At 42.2% G+C, this 14181-nt stretch overlaps 3 protein-coding genes across 4 annotated transcripts; all 3 read left to right on the top strand.

Moving 5' to 3' along the window:
* The first annotated feature begins 1171 nt into the window (after window positions 1-1171).
* Window positions 1172-6142, top strand: zbtb26 (zinc finger and BTB domain containing 26). Its single transcript, XM_084025666.1, has 2 exons — window positions 1172-1475; window positions 4068-6142. Exon 2 carries the CDS (start codon window positions 4101-4103, stop codon window positions 5403-5405), a length of 1305 nt encoding a protein of 434 aa, XP_083881792.1. The 5' UTR covers window positions 1172-1475; window positions 4068-4100; the 3' UTR covers window positions 5406-6142.
* Window positions 6143-7411: 1269 nt separating this feature from the next.
* p2rx4b (purinergic receptor P2X, ligand-gated ion channel, 4b) lies at window positions 7412-10942 on the top strand. Its single transcript, XM_084024697.1, has 12 exons — window positions 7412-7565; window positions 7718-7865; window positions 8012-8083; window positions 8415-8487; window positions 8591-8687; window positions 8769-8849; window positions 8952-9093; window positions 9378-9514; window positions 9596-9689; window positions 9787-9852; window positions 9947-10051; window positions 10797-10942. The coding sequence occupies exons 1-12, from the start codon at window positions 7423-7425 to the stop codon at window positions 10827-10829; spliced, it is 1191 nt and encodes a 396-aa protein (XP_083880823.1). The 5' UTR covers window positions 7412-7422; the 3' UTR covers window positions 10830-10942.
* Window positions 10943-11084: 142 nt separating this feature from the next.
* gucd1 (guanylyl cyclase domain containing 1) lies at window positions 11085-13942 on the top strand. Of its 2 annotated transcripts, XM_084024699.1 has the most exons (6): window positions 11094-11416; window positions 11523-11607; window positions 11717-11882; window positions 11982-12073; window positions 12162-12403; window positions 12869-13942. In XM_084024699.1, the coding sequence occupies exons 1-6, from the start codon at window positions 11410-11412 to the stop codon at window positions 12958-12960; spliced, it is 684 nt and encodes a 227-aa protein (XP_083880825.1). In that variant the 5' UTR covers window positions 11094-11409; the 3' UTR covers window positions 12961-13942. The 2 variants fall into 2 exon arrangements, with proteins under 2 accessions (XP_083880824.1, XP_083880825.1); XM_084024698.1 differs by having other exon boundaries at window positions 11085-11416; window positions 11717-12073.
* Window positions 13943-14181: the final 239 nt, after the last annotated feature.

The raw sequence follows: 14181 nt of genomic DNA on the forward strand, positions 1-14181 counted from the left end.
TTCGATATGCATCTAGATACACAGGTTACGATTCGATTCAAAAACGATATCCTTTAATTACAGACCGATTTGATTCAAATCGATTCCATACAGTGTAAGGACGATACGATTCGATTCTACGGTTAATAATTTGTTGAAGATATTTTATAAAATAAAGAAGCCGATTCTATGAAAGTGACAGTACAATAGTTTCTTTTCAAATATGTAAAATACCACATATCCCCAAGCATTGTGGTTGTATGGCACTGGCAAAAAAAAAACAGAAGAACAAAATCACATGTCAATGTATTTATTTTTAGACATGGAACAAAAAAAAGTCTGGCTGAATCGTTGGATGGCGGTCACAGGACAGTGTCGTGGACGCTACCTGTGCTGCGGCTGCCTCTTGTGGCGCAAGTTGAGACACAAGCGATAGACATTCAAAGCCGTCTGTCTCTCACGTGCGGTCGTGGAGTGCCTGCGACACGGCAGCGTCGCAGCCGCCTACCTGTGCTGCGCCCGCCTCTCCACCTCCACCTCCTCCATGTTCTTCTTCTTTGGTGTTTAATGGCAGTCGGCATCATTAGTGTTGCATTTACCGCCATCTGCTGGACTTTACTTCTCCCGTTCCTCTTCTTCTACATCCTTTTAATTAAACCAGTTGATACTAGGTATCTCAATATGATTCTCCTCCCTTCCCTCGATTTTCCACATTCTATAATACTATTAAAATTAATTTCCCTCACTCCTACCTTCCGCAACCCTCTAGTCATCATCTCCCTCTCCCTTTCATATCCAGGACATGCCATCACCACATGTTCTACTGTTTCCCTCTCCCCACAGTTACACAGACCATTTGCATGCTTCCCTATTATATTAAGTGTGCTGTTCAGTTCAGTATGTCCTATTCTTAATCTGCTCATTATTACCTGTTCTGTTCTATTGTCTCCATAACATCCCATCTCTCCTACTACTCCTTGTAATTTATATAAATGTCTCCCTTTTTCCTGGCTCTTCCAATACTGATTCCATTGGTTGATTATTTAATTATTCATAACTGATCTGGGGTTGGTGGGCGGTGGAAGGGGGGATGGTGTTAGGTGTTAGGACTGCATTGTCTTTCAAATCAGCACTCGGGTTGTTGGCCGGCGTGGGTCACCAGTAGGCCGACAGACGGTATGAAGTTGGTTAGCAGCCTCAGTCCCTTTCAGACCTGCTGTTGGAGTCGCTTTGTGTTGAGCGTCTCTCACCACCTTGCTAAATCTGTATTGAGACTCTCTAAACCGGTATTCGTCTTTTGTTTCTGATTCTGAAAAGCTGGACGTCTTGTTTCTTTCTTCAGTAGACAGACTTCCATAATTGGTCTACGACTGTGTGTAATGGTCCTTTAAATTGTGTTTGCATCCGGGGCATTGCCTTCGTATCCCCGGGCAGACCGACACAGACCCGACCGCTGACGCCGCATCTTTAACGGGCTTGTTCCAACGGATTAACAGGTAACCACACGGGCACGTCGAAGTAAACACGTATCCAAGCTAGTTGGCTGCAGTGCGTGTTATCAGATAGCTCCAGATACCAGCTGGACGGTGGAGGGAGGCCGAGGAGGGATATGGAGGCGACTTGTGATTGATTGTTTACATCTAACGCTAGCTTAGCTAATGTGAGGCACCGGGGTCATTTTATACAAGAGTACTGCCATGTCTTGCTCCAAACTAAAGAGTAACGCTAAAACAAGGCTAACTATTTACCAGAAAGACAACAACGTCACGTTAAAGGACTTTAATGTTACTTTAGCGATGGTGTTTAGCTAACATTATATACCACTCATGTCTTGTGTATCGGCGAACCTGCGCAACACCGTAACGTTAAACGTATTTTAGCAGTTCATCTAGTTGGGCTTTCAGCTGTAAGTACTATTCAACGATGTTTAACCGTCTTCGCTTACTCGCTGATCAGTGTTGCTCTAGTTGTTGTTGTTTCCGTCTGGTTGGGTGGATGAACGACACGAGTGCTTAGGATGATGCATTGAAACCTGATGGTATTAACCATCTAACGTTAGCTAGCTTATTAAACAGCCACGCGTGCTCGTGTTAAATGTGCATGTTTTTAACCAAGTCTGTTTCCTAGTCTCACGTGATCTCACCGTGATGAAGACTAGGATGACGACGATGTGGTGATGATTGTGACTTGTAATGGTTGTTATAAATCATCATCAATCACGTTATCAGCATCAATACAGCAGGAACGAGTATTCAGAGATGATGGTGTTACGTCTACCCCTGTCCTCGCTTTGTGTTGTAATCCGCTGGCTGGTTCATGGCTCCGGTTCTGAAAAGTGAAGCCGAAGCTGAAAAGCCCTAAACTTGCATTCTCTCTGCTGAGTGACCGCGGGCAACTCCTCTGGTTGAAAAACAAAAGTGTGATTGAGAAAACTATGAGAAAACGACCCTACTTCTCACTTGATTTATTATCTCAGTGGACATTGTAAATATGAGTTTATGGTCTCAATCTCTAGTTCGAAGTCTTCTTCAATACAGCATGATGGTAATTTAGTCAATTATGATCCATTTAGAGTCAAATAGACCATACAGCAGGGTACGTTTTTGGGCAGGGCTACCTTGTTATTGACTGGTCACCACCACAGCCTTGATACCATTTCTCCTATGCTACCAATGCAATAAGCCACAACGATGACTAAAATACGTAGCTGTAAAGTCTGTGAGTGTGGCATGTTCACATTTTTATATGTCAGAAAAGCATAATAACCAAAAGCTTTAATGGAGGGGTTAATTGAGCTCTTTAAGATATGATGGTGCATGACCATTAAGAGCTTTGTAGGTGTGGAGAAGGATTTTAAATTTCAATTCTGGAGTTTACAGTGAGCCAGTGCAGAGAAGCCAATACAGGAGCAATATGATCCTTTTTTCTAGCTTTAGTCAGACCACGTGCTGCAGCATTTTGGACCAGCTGGCGAGATTTAAGGGATTTATTGGAACAGCCTGATAATAAGGAATTGCAATAATTCAGCCTCGAGGTAACACATGCATGCACTAGTTTTTCTGCATATTTTTGAGGCAGGATTGGGCCTAATTTTAGCAATATTACGCAGGTGAGAGAAGGCTGTCCTTTAGTTTGTTTCATGTTTGAGTTGAAGGACAGAACCTGATGAAAGATAACTCCACGGTTAAGTATAGTGTTTGAGACACTCAGTGCGGTAAGATCGTATTGGTTTTTCCAAGAAATACGTTGGCACTCGACGGGGGGTCTCTTCAAAAATCCCTGTTCCCATGCCGTTGAATAAGTCCGATAATGGTTAGTGACCTGGCTGACTCCGCTTCGTTAGATGGCGCTGTAGCCCTTTCTACAAGACGGTGTTAGAACTACTTCCCGACACGGCTACTTAAAAACAACGAACTATCTGGCGGCATACAGACAGACAGTCTCCTCGAGTTGTTGATTTATTCAAAGCCATGGTATCGTTTGACTGTTCCGGCAACATTACTATTTATGACGGCGTCAGCGCTTCCTTCCACTTCCGGGTGAAATCCCCGGCGAACGCGATTCGAGCTCGTTCACAGGGCGACACAAGTCAGATAAACAATGACTCAAGCCAGGGGTTGCAATCGGCTTCAGAAATCCGATCCCTACACGTTTCTTATCCTGTACACATGAATTCGATCAGGTTTGGATATGTTTAAGATTGTATAAAGCTCGCCCATGTGAACGCAATGATTGGCAATCCTGTCAATAGAAGCTATATCTCTACACAATGATTTTTCAGAGTTTGAGCCCAAGTACAATAACTTCAGTGTTATCTGAGTTTAGGATCAGAAAATTGCAGATCATCCAGGTTTTTATATCATCAACACAAGCAACACATCCCCAGGTTAACACTGTTTGCTATGTGTTGTTGCTGTTAGCACCATTAATTGTGAGCCACCGGTTCAGACACAGCCATGTTGAGAGCCAAAAGATATGCTCTGAATTTTGCATTAAGTACACCTTTAATAACAAATCTAAAAATATAACATTTTCACTATTTATGATGTGCAGTATTTAGGATGACGGTGTGTATTTGTGCTTAACAGGTGCGCTGCTGCTGTTGCTGGCCTCGGTTCACTATGGCCCAGAACCAAGTGATCCTGCAGTTCCGCTTTTCCACATTTGGAGACTCGATGCTGCAGAAGATGAACCTCTTACGACACCAGAGACGCTTCTGTGATGTCACCGTTCGCATCAATCAGCTGGATGTCCCTGGTCACAAGGTTGTTTTTGCTGCTGGCTCCTCTTTCTTGAGGGACCAGTTCATCCTTCAGCAGGACTCCAGGGAGGTCCAGATCTCCATGATCCAGGAGGCGGAGGTGGGCCGGCAGCTGCTGCTGTCCTGCTACACAGGTCAGCTGGAGTTTCCTGAGCTGGAGCTGGTGCATTATTTGACAGTGGCAAGCTTCCTCCAAATGGGCCACATTGTAGAGCAGTGCACTCAAGCTCTCAGCAAGTTCATCAAACCTTCATCTTCACGCCTGCTGAAGGCCGATGTTGATGTGAGGGGGGACAAGGAGGAGGGTTTATCCTCCCAGGCCGAGAGCGAGCAAGAGTGCTCTCAGGCTCGGACTGTTCATCAGGATGATGATGATGAGGAGGAGGCGGCAGCGATGCAGGTTGGGGACAACAACAGTGGTGACAATGACGACGATGATGTGATCATACAGCCTATGTCCCCTCTTCAGATCTTAGGCAGTCATCCAAAGCAAGGTGTTGTGGAGAGTGACATCACTATAGTAAAAGTGGAGTCTGTGTCTGACATAGCAGAAAACTCCATCACGGGTCACTTCCCCATCAGCCCACCTCCTGCCCTCCACTCTCCTGAGCCCCAGCACTCCCTTATCAACTCCACTGTGGACAGTCGCGGCAGTGAGATGGCGGTTCCACCTGGCATGGCCGGATACCCGCTCAGCCCCCCTCCTCCATCCCCTCCTGAAGAAAAACACAGTGTGCACCAGAGGAACTACGACAAACCCCTCCAGTGGTACCACCAGTGCCCCAAGTGCTCCCGGGTCTTCCGCCAGCTAGAGAACTATGCCAACCACCTCAAGATGCACAAGCTGTTCATGTGTTTGCTGTGCGGCAAGACCTTCACACAGAAGGGCAACCTGCATCGACATATGCGCGTCCACGCCGGCATCAAGCCCTTCCAGTGTAAAATCTGTGGTAAGACCTTCACCCAAAAGTGCTCTTTGCTGGATCACCTAAACCTGCACAGTGGGGACAAGCCACACCGCTGCAACTACTGTGACATGGTTTTTGCTCACAAGCCAGTTCTCCGCAAACACCTCAAACAGATCCACGGGAAGAACAGCTTTGACAACGCAAACGAAGGCAGCCTGCACGACGGGGGGCTCGACATTGATTTTGGGCAAATATGAGATCTGTTGTTCTTTTTATTTTTATTTTTAGTAGCCCTGTTGAATGACGCCAGTCATTTAAATGGTCTCGATGCAGACTTCCCTCAGATGGAACAATATCTTGTTAAATTTAACAGTTCAGGAAACCGACACAGTTCATTAGAAGGTGGAGCAAAGAGCCTGTTGTTCTTTGTGTGAGAAGCCAATGATTGCGTTGTCACTTGGGCAGCTGGTACATGATGGTTGGTTTCATCCCAATGGTTTTAACTGGAGAAATTAACATGAATACATGTTTTCGTTGTCTTCATTTCATTGTAGCCTCATTATTATAGACTTTATTTTTTTTCTACAATACATTGTAGATGCCTTCATATCATACTTGAAAATTCAGCACTGAAACACAGAACCTATTGACTGTACTTCATTAGTTTTATTGATGAATTAACATGTCTTTGTGTCGATGTTGTCCAATGAAAAATATCCATATGTATATTGTATATACAGTCTACTGTAGCTTTTCTTTCTTACCTGTGTGAATCTAACTTAATGGACTTCATAACTAAAAGAAACTTGAAATAGGATGTGTAAACAAAAATATTTGATTGAAGGCTAGCTACATCAGTGACAAATGGAATGCCAAAGTGTCTATGTGAACTGAAACCGCTCTTTCATTCAGACTTTATATCTGAGGTACTATTGGACCAAAGTGACATTTTATTTGTCCTGTGTTCATGGTAGTCAATGTGTGTTATGAAATTAAAACTTGACTTTAATCAGTGTTGGTTTCAAGTTTTCTTATAGTGACACATGTCTTCACCCTGCACATTAGAATTCAACATGGAAATATAGGGCATCCAACATGTAAATGCTGCATCCCTGATGTGAAATTGTGTGTAAAAGACTCCAGTGTAGTGATAATGCTAACAGAGGTCTAACTATGTCGATATTCATTTGAAATGAAGACCAAGAAAAAGCAAATGTTTCAGCCAAAGCCCTCCTCAGTGTGCACGCTCGGTTTTACAAGCTTTTGTAATCGGGTCCAATTTGCAGTGGGAGTATCTGAAAGGTACATGTAAATGTGTGCCGAGTTTGAACAAAGTTTCATTGTAGTGGCTGGTGTATCTTCAGACCGGTGAATGGAGTAACGCAGCAGTGCTCACTTGCATGTTAAATGGACAGATTCACCATCCTGTCGTGTCTTCCATAAAATGAATGAATTAAATTGCATGTTACATAATTATGCTGTGACACGTGCACATATGATAGCTGCAGGAGTCGACCCCCACTTATTACATGGTGTGAACAGAGGAAAGTGTGACTCCTTAAACTACACCTGTGTTGAATACTATGAATGAAGAGAGTATCACACATACTATAGAAGGAGGCTTCGTATACATTAGTTAATCCTATAGTAATACGTGCTACGGCTAGTTTTAGTCAGAACCCGCACTGCAGCATTCTTAACCAGCTGGAGGGATTTAAGGGATTTATTGGAACAGCCTGATAATGCGGAATTGTAATAATCCAGCATCGAGGTAACACATGGATGGACTAATTTTTCTGCATCTTTTTGAGACAGGATGGGCCTGATTTTAGTAATATTACGCAGGTGAAAGAAGGCCGTCCTCAGATCCTAATGCACACCAATCATAACTATAACACTGCTGGAGGCAGAGACTACTCCCATTTGAAATATTTACAGATTTGCTGAAGAATGAAAATCATTTTTAAAAAGTGTTTATAAAGATGGAAAAAAGTGTTTATAAATTCACCTTCTCCTCTCTCTCTGTGTGACAGTGTCACGGACCAGCAGACCTATTTTTGCACTGGATCATCTCTGACTCACCAATTTTAAGTACAGTCAGAAAAGAAAACAATAAAAGAAAACTCCCTTTATCCAGCCTATATGTATGTGGTTTGTTCAAACCGTTTATATGTCCAGCATGTAAAATGTGTGATTTGAATGCCCTGATTTGAATAATGGCAGCTTTGTCCGCTCGTCATTATTGCAGTCCAACTCCGGTGTGGTGCAGCAGAGATGAGCAGGACTGCAGGCTGCTGCCAGAGGTGGCTGCATTATGTGTTTGATTATGAAACACCAAAAACACTGGTTATTCCAAACATAGGGGTAGGATGTGTCTTCAGGTTCACCCAGCTTCTGACGCTGCTGTATGTGGTGGGGTAAGTAACAAACACTAAGGAGGGGGCCATGGTGGTGCCATGTACGGGGCTGGGAATTGGTCCATGTAGATCTAGAGCTACTCGAGGATTACAAGCTGCCTGGTGATTTGTCATGATTTCATTGCATTGTTAAGGTTTCTGTAAACCCACAGGTACGTGTGCGTGGTGCAGAAGGCCTACCAGGACACAGACTCCGTCCTCAGTAGCGTTTCCACCAAAGTGAAAGGTTTTGCCTTCACCAACACATCTGACATGGAGCCCCGGTTTTGGGATGTGGCTGATTATGTTATCCCATCTCAGGTATTGAACCATACGTTTCATCTTTATGACAAAAACCCCCTCTGTCATTTCAACTCATCATCCATTTATGTGTAAAACTGATGGTTGACAACAAGCAAGACTATTTTTTTGCTTTGTAACATTTGTGCCTCTCTCCTGTCTAACAGGGCGATAATTCCTTCTTTGTTTTAACCAACATGGTCGTTACCCCGCGTCAAACACAGGCACGTTGTCCTGAGGTGAGTCGCTGATGCTAACCCATATGAAAGTCCTGCTCAGGCAATTATACGGTGAACATGGTGTGTTGCTTCTCACAGTTGAGGGAAACTTCCGGTGTATCTTTTAAAGTTGCAACTAATGATTAGTTAGTTTATTGCATTGGAAATGTTGAAATTACCAGGTAAGGCATTAATGATTTTATAGAAGCTAAGGTCAGGGCCTTGATGGGGACTATGTATAATTTAGATTCACTGTCAATGTTCAGCCAATGTGAACACCAGCCTGCTTTATTAAAGAGGTATTCTGATGTACTGTAGATGTAAACTCGTACTTTATGGATGTCTCCTCCAGCTTCCAAACCCATCCACTACTTGTGTGGACGACTGTGACTGTATCATCGGACACAGCGATCCTCGAGGGAATGGTAGGCCCCTCCTCACTGGGTGGCATCCGATGAATGTGTTAACACATGAGCTGTAAATGATGCGATACCGTACAACAAACGCCACCATTGACTTTCCATTCAGGTATACAGACCGGGCTGTGTGAGAACTACTCCACCACTGTCCAGACCTGTGAAGTGCTCTCATGGTGCCCTCTTGAAATAGACACTAAGCTGCCCGAGTAAGAACATATGCTATGTTATAGTATTCACAAGTAATTATAGTATGATGTAGAGATGGCTAGATATGTTGTTTCCCACAGACAGGCACTGCTGGCTGCAGCGGAGAACTTCACTGTGTTGATCAAAAACAGCATAACATACCCGAAGTTCAACGTTCACAGGTCAGTGTTTCTCACTGGGAGAGGCTCTTATCAGTACGCTATATGCAAACCTTTCATGGTGTGCCATTATAACAATTATACTTGTCTTCCTTCGTCCTCCAGAAGAAACATAATGCCACATATCAACTCCTCATACCTGAAGAGGTGTGAATTCAACCGTGCCACAGACCCTCACTGCCCCATATTCCGCCTCAAACACATCGTTTCAGAGGCTGGAGAGGAGTTTCAAGACATGGCTGTGAAGGTTTGCCCAAAAATATGATCCTCACAACAGCCTCTATTTCTTTTGTCTACCTTGATATAATAGACAGATTGTTTCTAATCACTCGTGATGTATTAACAATTATCCTTATAATGAAAATTCACCACAATTGTGAGTGTTATTTGTCGTGGTCTGCGACAAAATCCTATATTGTCCCATCCCTAATCCTTAACCCAACCACTCTTCCTTATCAATCTTGGGTTGTATCGGTGATTTAAGAGTCATATTTGTGGACACTTATGCTCATATTATTCCTGTTTATAAAGGGTGGTATCCTCGGTATTATTATTGACTGGAGCTGTGACCTGGACTGGTGGGCAGGGAAATGTTACCCCAGGTACAGCTTCCGCAGGCTGGACAACAAAAACCCTGTCAATAACGTGGCTCCCGGATACAACTTCAGGTGAAACCATTTTTAACAAACACTTGTAACAAATGGATTAGGCTGAAAAAAGGATTTTAAAAAACCCCACACTGTTTTTAGGTTTGCAAAATACTACAAGACCCAAGATGGAAAGGAGACTAGAACCCTAATCAAAGCATACGGGATCCGATTTGACGTCATTGTATTTGGAACTGTGAGGCCAGAATTAATCTTGAAATTGCAATTGTAAATCAGTTAAATGTGTGTAGTCTTTGCTTTGACAATACTTGGCCGCTTCTGTTATCTTGCAGGCAGGTAAATTTGGAATTGTACCAACCATAGTGAACTTGGGCGCAGCATTATCATTCCTCAGTTTGGTGAGTGGACAGTCTTGCACTTAATGTGATTAAAAGAAATGTATTTTTTCTAAAAAAAAATAAGGATGCACAGGACTTGTGTGTTTTCCTGCAGGTTCCTGTAGTTTCTGACTGGTTTATGTTGACATGCATGAGAAAACGAGATCTTTACAGCCGAGAAAAAGTCACATATCTGAGTGAGGACGCTGAAAATGAATCAGTAAGTGAATGATCCTTTGGTGCTTACAATAATTAGTATTGACTTCCCTGGTGAAAAATAAAGAGACTGAGTATATTCAATTTTAGTATACTTTAGTGTACTTACAGACACACTAATCATCAATATACTTCAAGTGTGTTAATGAGTTAATGATTAGTTAACTTGAAGTTTGATATTTTGGATCAACTTATTTTGTACTACGTGTATTTAAGTAGAATTAAAATTGCAGAAAAGCACAATTTGAAGTGTATAAAGTGAACTTTTATGTGCTAATATGTAATAACTTCATATATGTAGTACACTTGCATGGCTATTTATGTATTAATATACATGTTTGATTAATGAAATGAATGATATTAAAAATGTATTGCTAATATATAAGGAATATGCCAATAATACATTCTTGTTTTAGAAACAGTAAGATAAATTATTTCTGGCTTATTCCAATTATTTAATTAGTTATTAAAATATGCTACATGTGAATTGTTAATATTAATTTGAGCATATATTTTAAAAACATACCAACAACATTGACATAAGTACATTTTAGTAATTACACATAACTCTCACTTAATGTATATTTTCCGATAATATATTTATACAAGTATATTTAAAAATATGACGTTAGTACATTTGCAGAAAGTAAATTTATTTGTTAATGTATTTGCAACATACTATTGAGAATGTACATATATTTGAAATTGAGTCAACATTCAGTCTGTTTCTTTCTGTTTTTATGATACAGGTGTCAATGGGCACCAGCTACGGGACCCAGTAGCACAGCACGTCAACATTTATTGCAGGTGGATCTGAGCTCTTAACGAAATAAATGAAAACATACATCTTCATCATCATCTGAATTCGTCAATAAAACTGGTTAAATGTGTAAATGTAAATGCGCATATAAATAATTATTACCGTAAACTCAGTTTTTAAGTGGACTCCCCCTCACCGCACGGGGGCAGCATCACTGACAACATGACCAAACACAAGAAGAAGAAGAAGCTTCTCAGAATGCTAGCAAACAACAGAGAAGTGAAGCCTGTTAGATAGGGGCACCGTCACAAAAACTTGCCAGGAAATATTTCTTCTTATTTGTATTCCTGTTTGCTCAGTAAACTACTAGTTGTATGTGGATCAGCGGTGTGCGCCGAGAAGCTAGCCTTGCTGTGTTAGCAGAGAACATGCCAACAGGCTACTGCTAGCCTGACAGCTAACGTTAAACTTGCAGTGGGGCTGGTCTCTGCTAGTTGGCATCCATGAAGAAACCCAGCCCCGGTTTAAATGCAGTAAACAACACTGACCAGCTTGTGTTGGGTTAGCTAGTTGGCCGCTTGTCAGTGGAAGAATACAACAGGATGACAGGTGAGTGACACGACCTCAGGTCAACAACTTCATACGCACCATTCGAGTTAGCTTCACATTGTTTTAGTGATAAAGGAGCTAATGATTAACACCACGGCGTTCTCAGAGGATGCCGTCTTGCTGGATGTCCCCGTCATTCGGCAGCTGTACCACTGGGACTGTGGGTTAGCCTGCTCCAGGATGGTCCTGAAGTAAGTTCTAACTTCTAAACCAGATGATATTGAAACTGCACTACCTAATGTATAGTGTAAGACATTAACCCACAGGGACTCACAGCCTCGACCTGTCCCGATTCTGCAGGTACCTCCATCCAGTCAGTGATGAGGGGTTTCAGAGAGCATGCTGGGAGCTCAAGCTGACGGAGAGTGTGTGGACTATTGACCTGGCCTACCTCATGTGCCATCTAGGAATCAAACACTGCTTTTGCACGCAGACTCTGGGTGTTGATAAGGGCTTTAGAAATCAGGTACTTTGCCGAGTCCAAGCTGTCAGATCTGTCCTGACCAGATGTGTCTATTTCTGTGTGTGTGACGATGTCTTTTTTTTCTTTCGGTATGGTTTGCAGTCTTTCTATAAGAAACACTTTGATACAGAAGAAGACAGAGTGAATGAGCTCTTCCTTACAGCTGAGAGCAAAGGTGTGGTGGTGAAGAAATGGTGAGTTTTCTGCTAATTCACTTGGGACGAGCCACCTAAACAAAGCAAACCAAACACCTGACATGTATTTGTGGATGTCTTTTCATAGCTCGGTGACGGTTCAGGAAATTCAGTCTCATCTGGAAAAGGGCCACGTTGCCATAGTGCTGGTCAATGCGGTTGTCTTGACATGTGAACTCTGCTCCTCGCCTGTCAAATACTGCTGCTTCCTGCCCGTCGGCCAGAAGTGTTTCTGCAGGAAGCCAGAGTACCAAGGCCACTTTGTGGTAGTGTGCGGCTTCAACAGGACCACTGGCTGTGTTTTCTACAACAACCCTGCGTATGCTGACCGTGAGTAATCTCTCATGTCCAAAGCACCTGCAGAATGTGGGATGACTATATTTAAATAAGGAAACAGTTGTATCAACAAACAGTTTAGCAATCTGTCAGTTTTTTTAAATATATTGCCAAGTCAGAAGTCACATCAGGATTCAGATTCCTTTGAATCGGTCTTTTAAGATGAAAGTAGTGCTGAAACAAATAGTGGATTAATCGACAAGTTGATTCACAGAGAAATAAGTTAGAAATAACATCAACAAGTAAGGAAGAGACCACTTTTGAGATCGTTGATTTAACCAGAATGGTGACTGTGCTCGGGGAAAAGAACGCTGTTACGAAAAGTTGCTACGATTTAATGGCAAGCCATCCAATAGATGATGATATTTCCCTCCCCCTCATGGTGACCCCAGGGAAACCTACAGACAGACTACTGTTATCCTTCAGTTTGAAACTGACAGGTGTTTGTTTGTCTTTCAGGGGTGTGCTGTACCAGCGTCGGTAACTTTGAGGAGGCGCGGCGGAGCTACGGCACAGATGAAGATATCCTGTTGATCTTCAAGGAGAGTTGATGCATGGCGATGATGGGTTTGATTTTGACTCTCCCTCAGCTTGTCAGTGTAGTGACCTTATGCTGCAGGTCGACAGTCTTGGACTAGTGGTTCCTCCCATTTTCCCCCCTGGGCCATCCTCTCCGGTGCTAAGAAGCCCAACTGCTCACATGCCTGCTGCCAATTCACCTCTATTATTCCCTTTTATATAACCAGTAATACCAGTCCACCACTGAAGGATTAACAGCTGGGACTTTCAGAAATCTCAATTTAGTTTATTTTTTTATCCACTTTCTTGAGATTAGCAGATAGACCAAATTGTATTTTATTGCATTTTGTTGAATTTTAAAGACTCATATCAGAGCTGTTGGAATCTCAAACGGAGTATTTCATGCTTGTGGATGACGTGTGGGAATCATGACATAGGATAGTAATTACCCAGAATAATTCAGGGCGACGGCATCATTTAGAATATCCAATTTATTTGTCCTGTGCAGTGTTGCGTCAGCAGCCTCACCTCCACTTGCCTTTAAAAAAATCCTCCTAACTCACCTCTCTGTCACTTTTTATTCTGATGATTCTATCAACAGGGAATACAGGAAGTAGTTGTGCTTTTTGAGAGTCTCAGGTAATAATTAATGCCCTAAAGTGTGACATGCGCATCAAATGACAGCTAGTTCAACACAATATGCCATGGTTTGTCTACCTGGAGAAGAACATGGACAGTGGTTTGACATACTGAAACATGGACTCACCAGGTTAATTAACTGTACTGAAAATCCCCGGTTCAACCTCTTGTGTTTTGTTGTCATGGCAACGTGCTGGATAGATGGATACATCGTATGGTTGTTTTGACCGAGAATGAAGGAGCAATTTTCACTCATGTTCTCTGTATTTCCTCATTGTCACTCAGTTTTATTTTTTTCATGTATACGTTTTTGCACTACATGTTTCAAACCAGACATAATTATGTGTTATTTAAATAATAAAAAATGACTATGTAGTTTCTGTTCTTGAATCTATAGTGACACGTTTCGCAAGAACAAACGGCAGATTTAAACCACAAACTTTATTAATTATGAAACAAAGAGCTGCATTTATTACATGTCATTTTTAAAAAGGATTATAAAATGCTTTACTTTTTGCCAGAGATTGACGGAATAAAATCTGATCTGCATTCGTAGATTATTTATGTAGGCGATCATATTAGCCAACTAGTGAGATATGAGTCACATCCAGCTA

Source organism: Eutrigla gurnardus (assembly GCF_963514095.1).
Source record: "Eutrigla gurnardus genome assembly, chromosome: 13".
Classification (NCBI taxonomy): Eukaryota; Metazoa; Chordata; class Actinopteri; order Perciformes; family Triglidae; genus Eutrigla; species Eutrigla gurnardus.

Excerpts from the sequence above, each read along its gene's own strand:
- zbtb26 (XM_084025666.1), top strand. The coding sequence starts at position 4,101 with ATGGCCCAGAACCAAGTGATCCTGCAGTTCCGCTTTTCCACATTTGGA.
- p2rx4b (XM_084024697.1), top strand. The coding sequence starts at position 7,423 with ATGAGCAGGACTGCAGGCTGCTGCCAGAGGTGGCTGCATTATGTGTTT. Across the intron at positions 8,084-8,414 it reads CACAGGCACGTTGTCCTGAG|CTTCCAAACCCATCCACTAC; the intron begins GTGAGTCGCTGA and ends TGTCTCCTCCAG. Across the intron at positions 8,850-8,951 it reads CCGAAGTTCAACGTTCACAG|AAGAAACATAATGCCACATA; the intron begins GTCAGTGTTTCT and ends TTCGTCCTCCAG.
- gucd1 (XM_084024698.1), top strand. Across the intron at positions 11,608-11,716 it reads TGCTCCAGGATGGTCCTGAA|GTACCTCCATCCAGTCAGTG; the intron begins GTAAGTTCTAAC and ends CCGATTCTGCAG. Across the intron at positions 12,074-12,161 it reads GGTGTGGTGGTGAAGAAATG|CTCGGTGACGGTTCAGGAAA; the intron begins GTGAGTTTTCTG and ends GTCTTTTCATAG.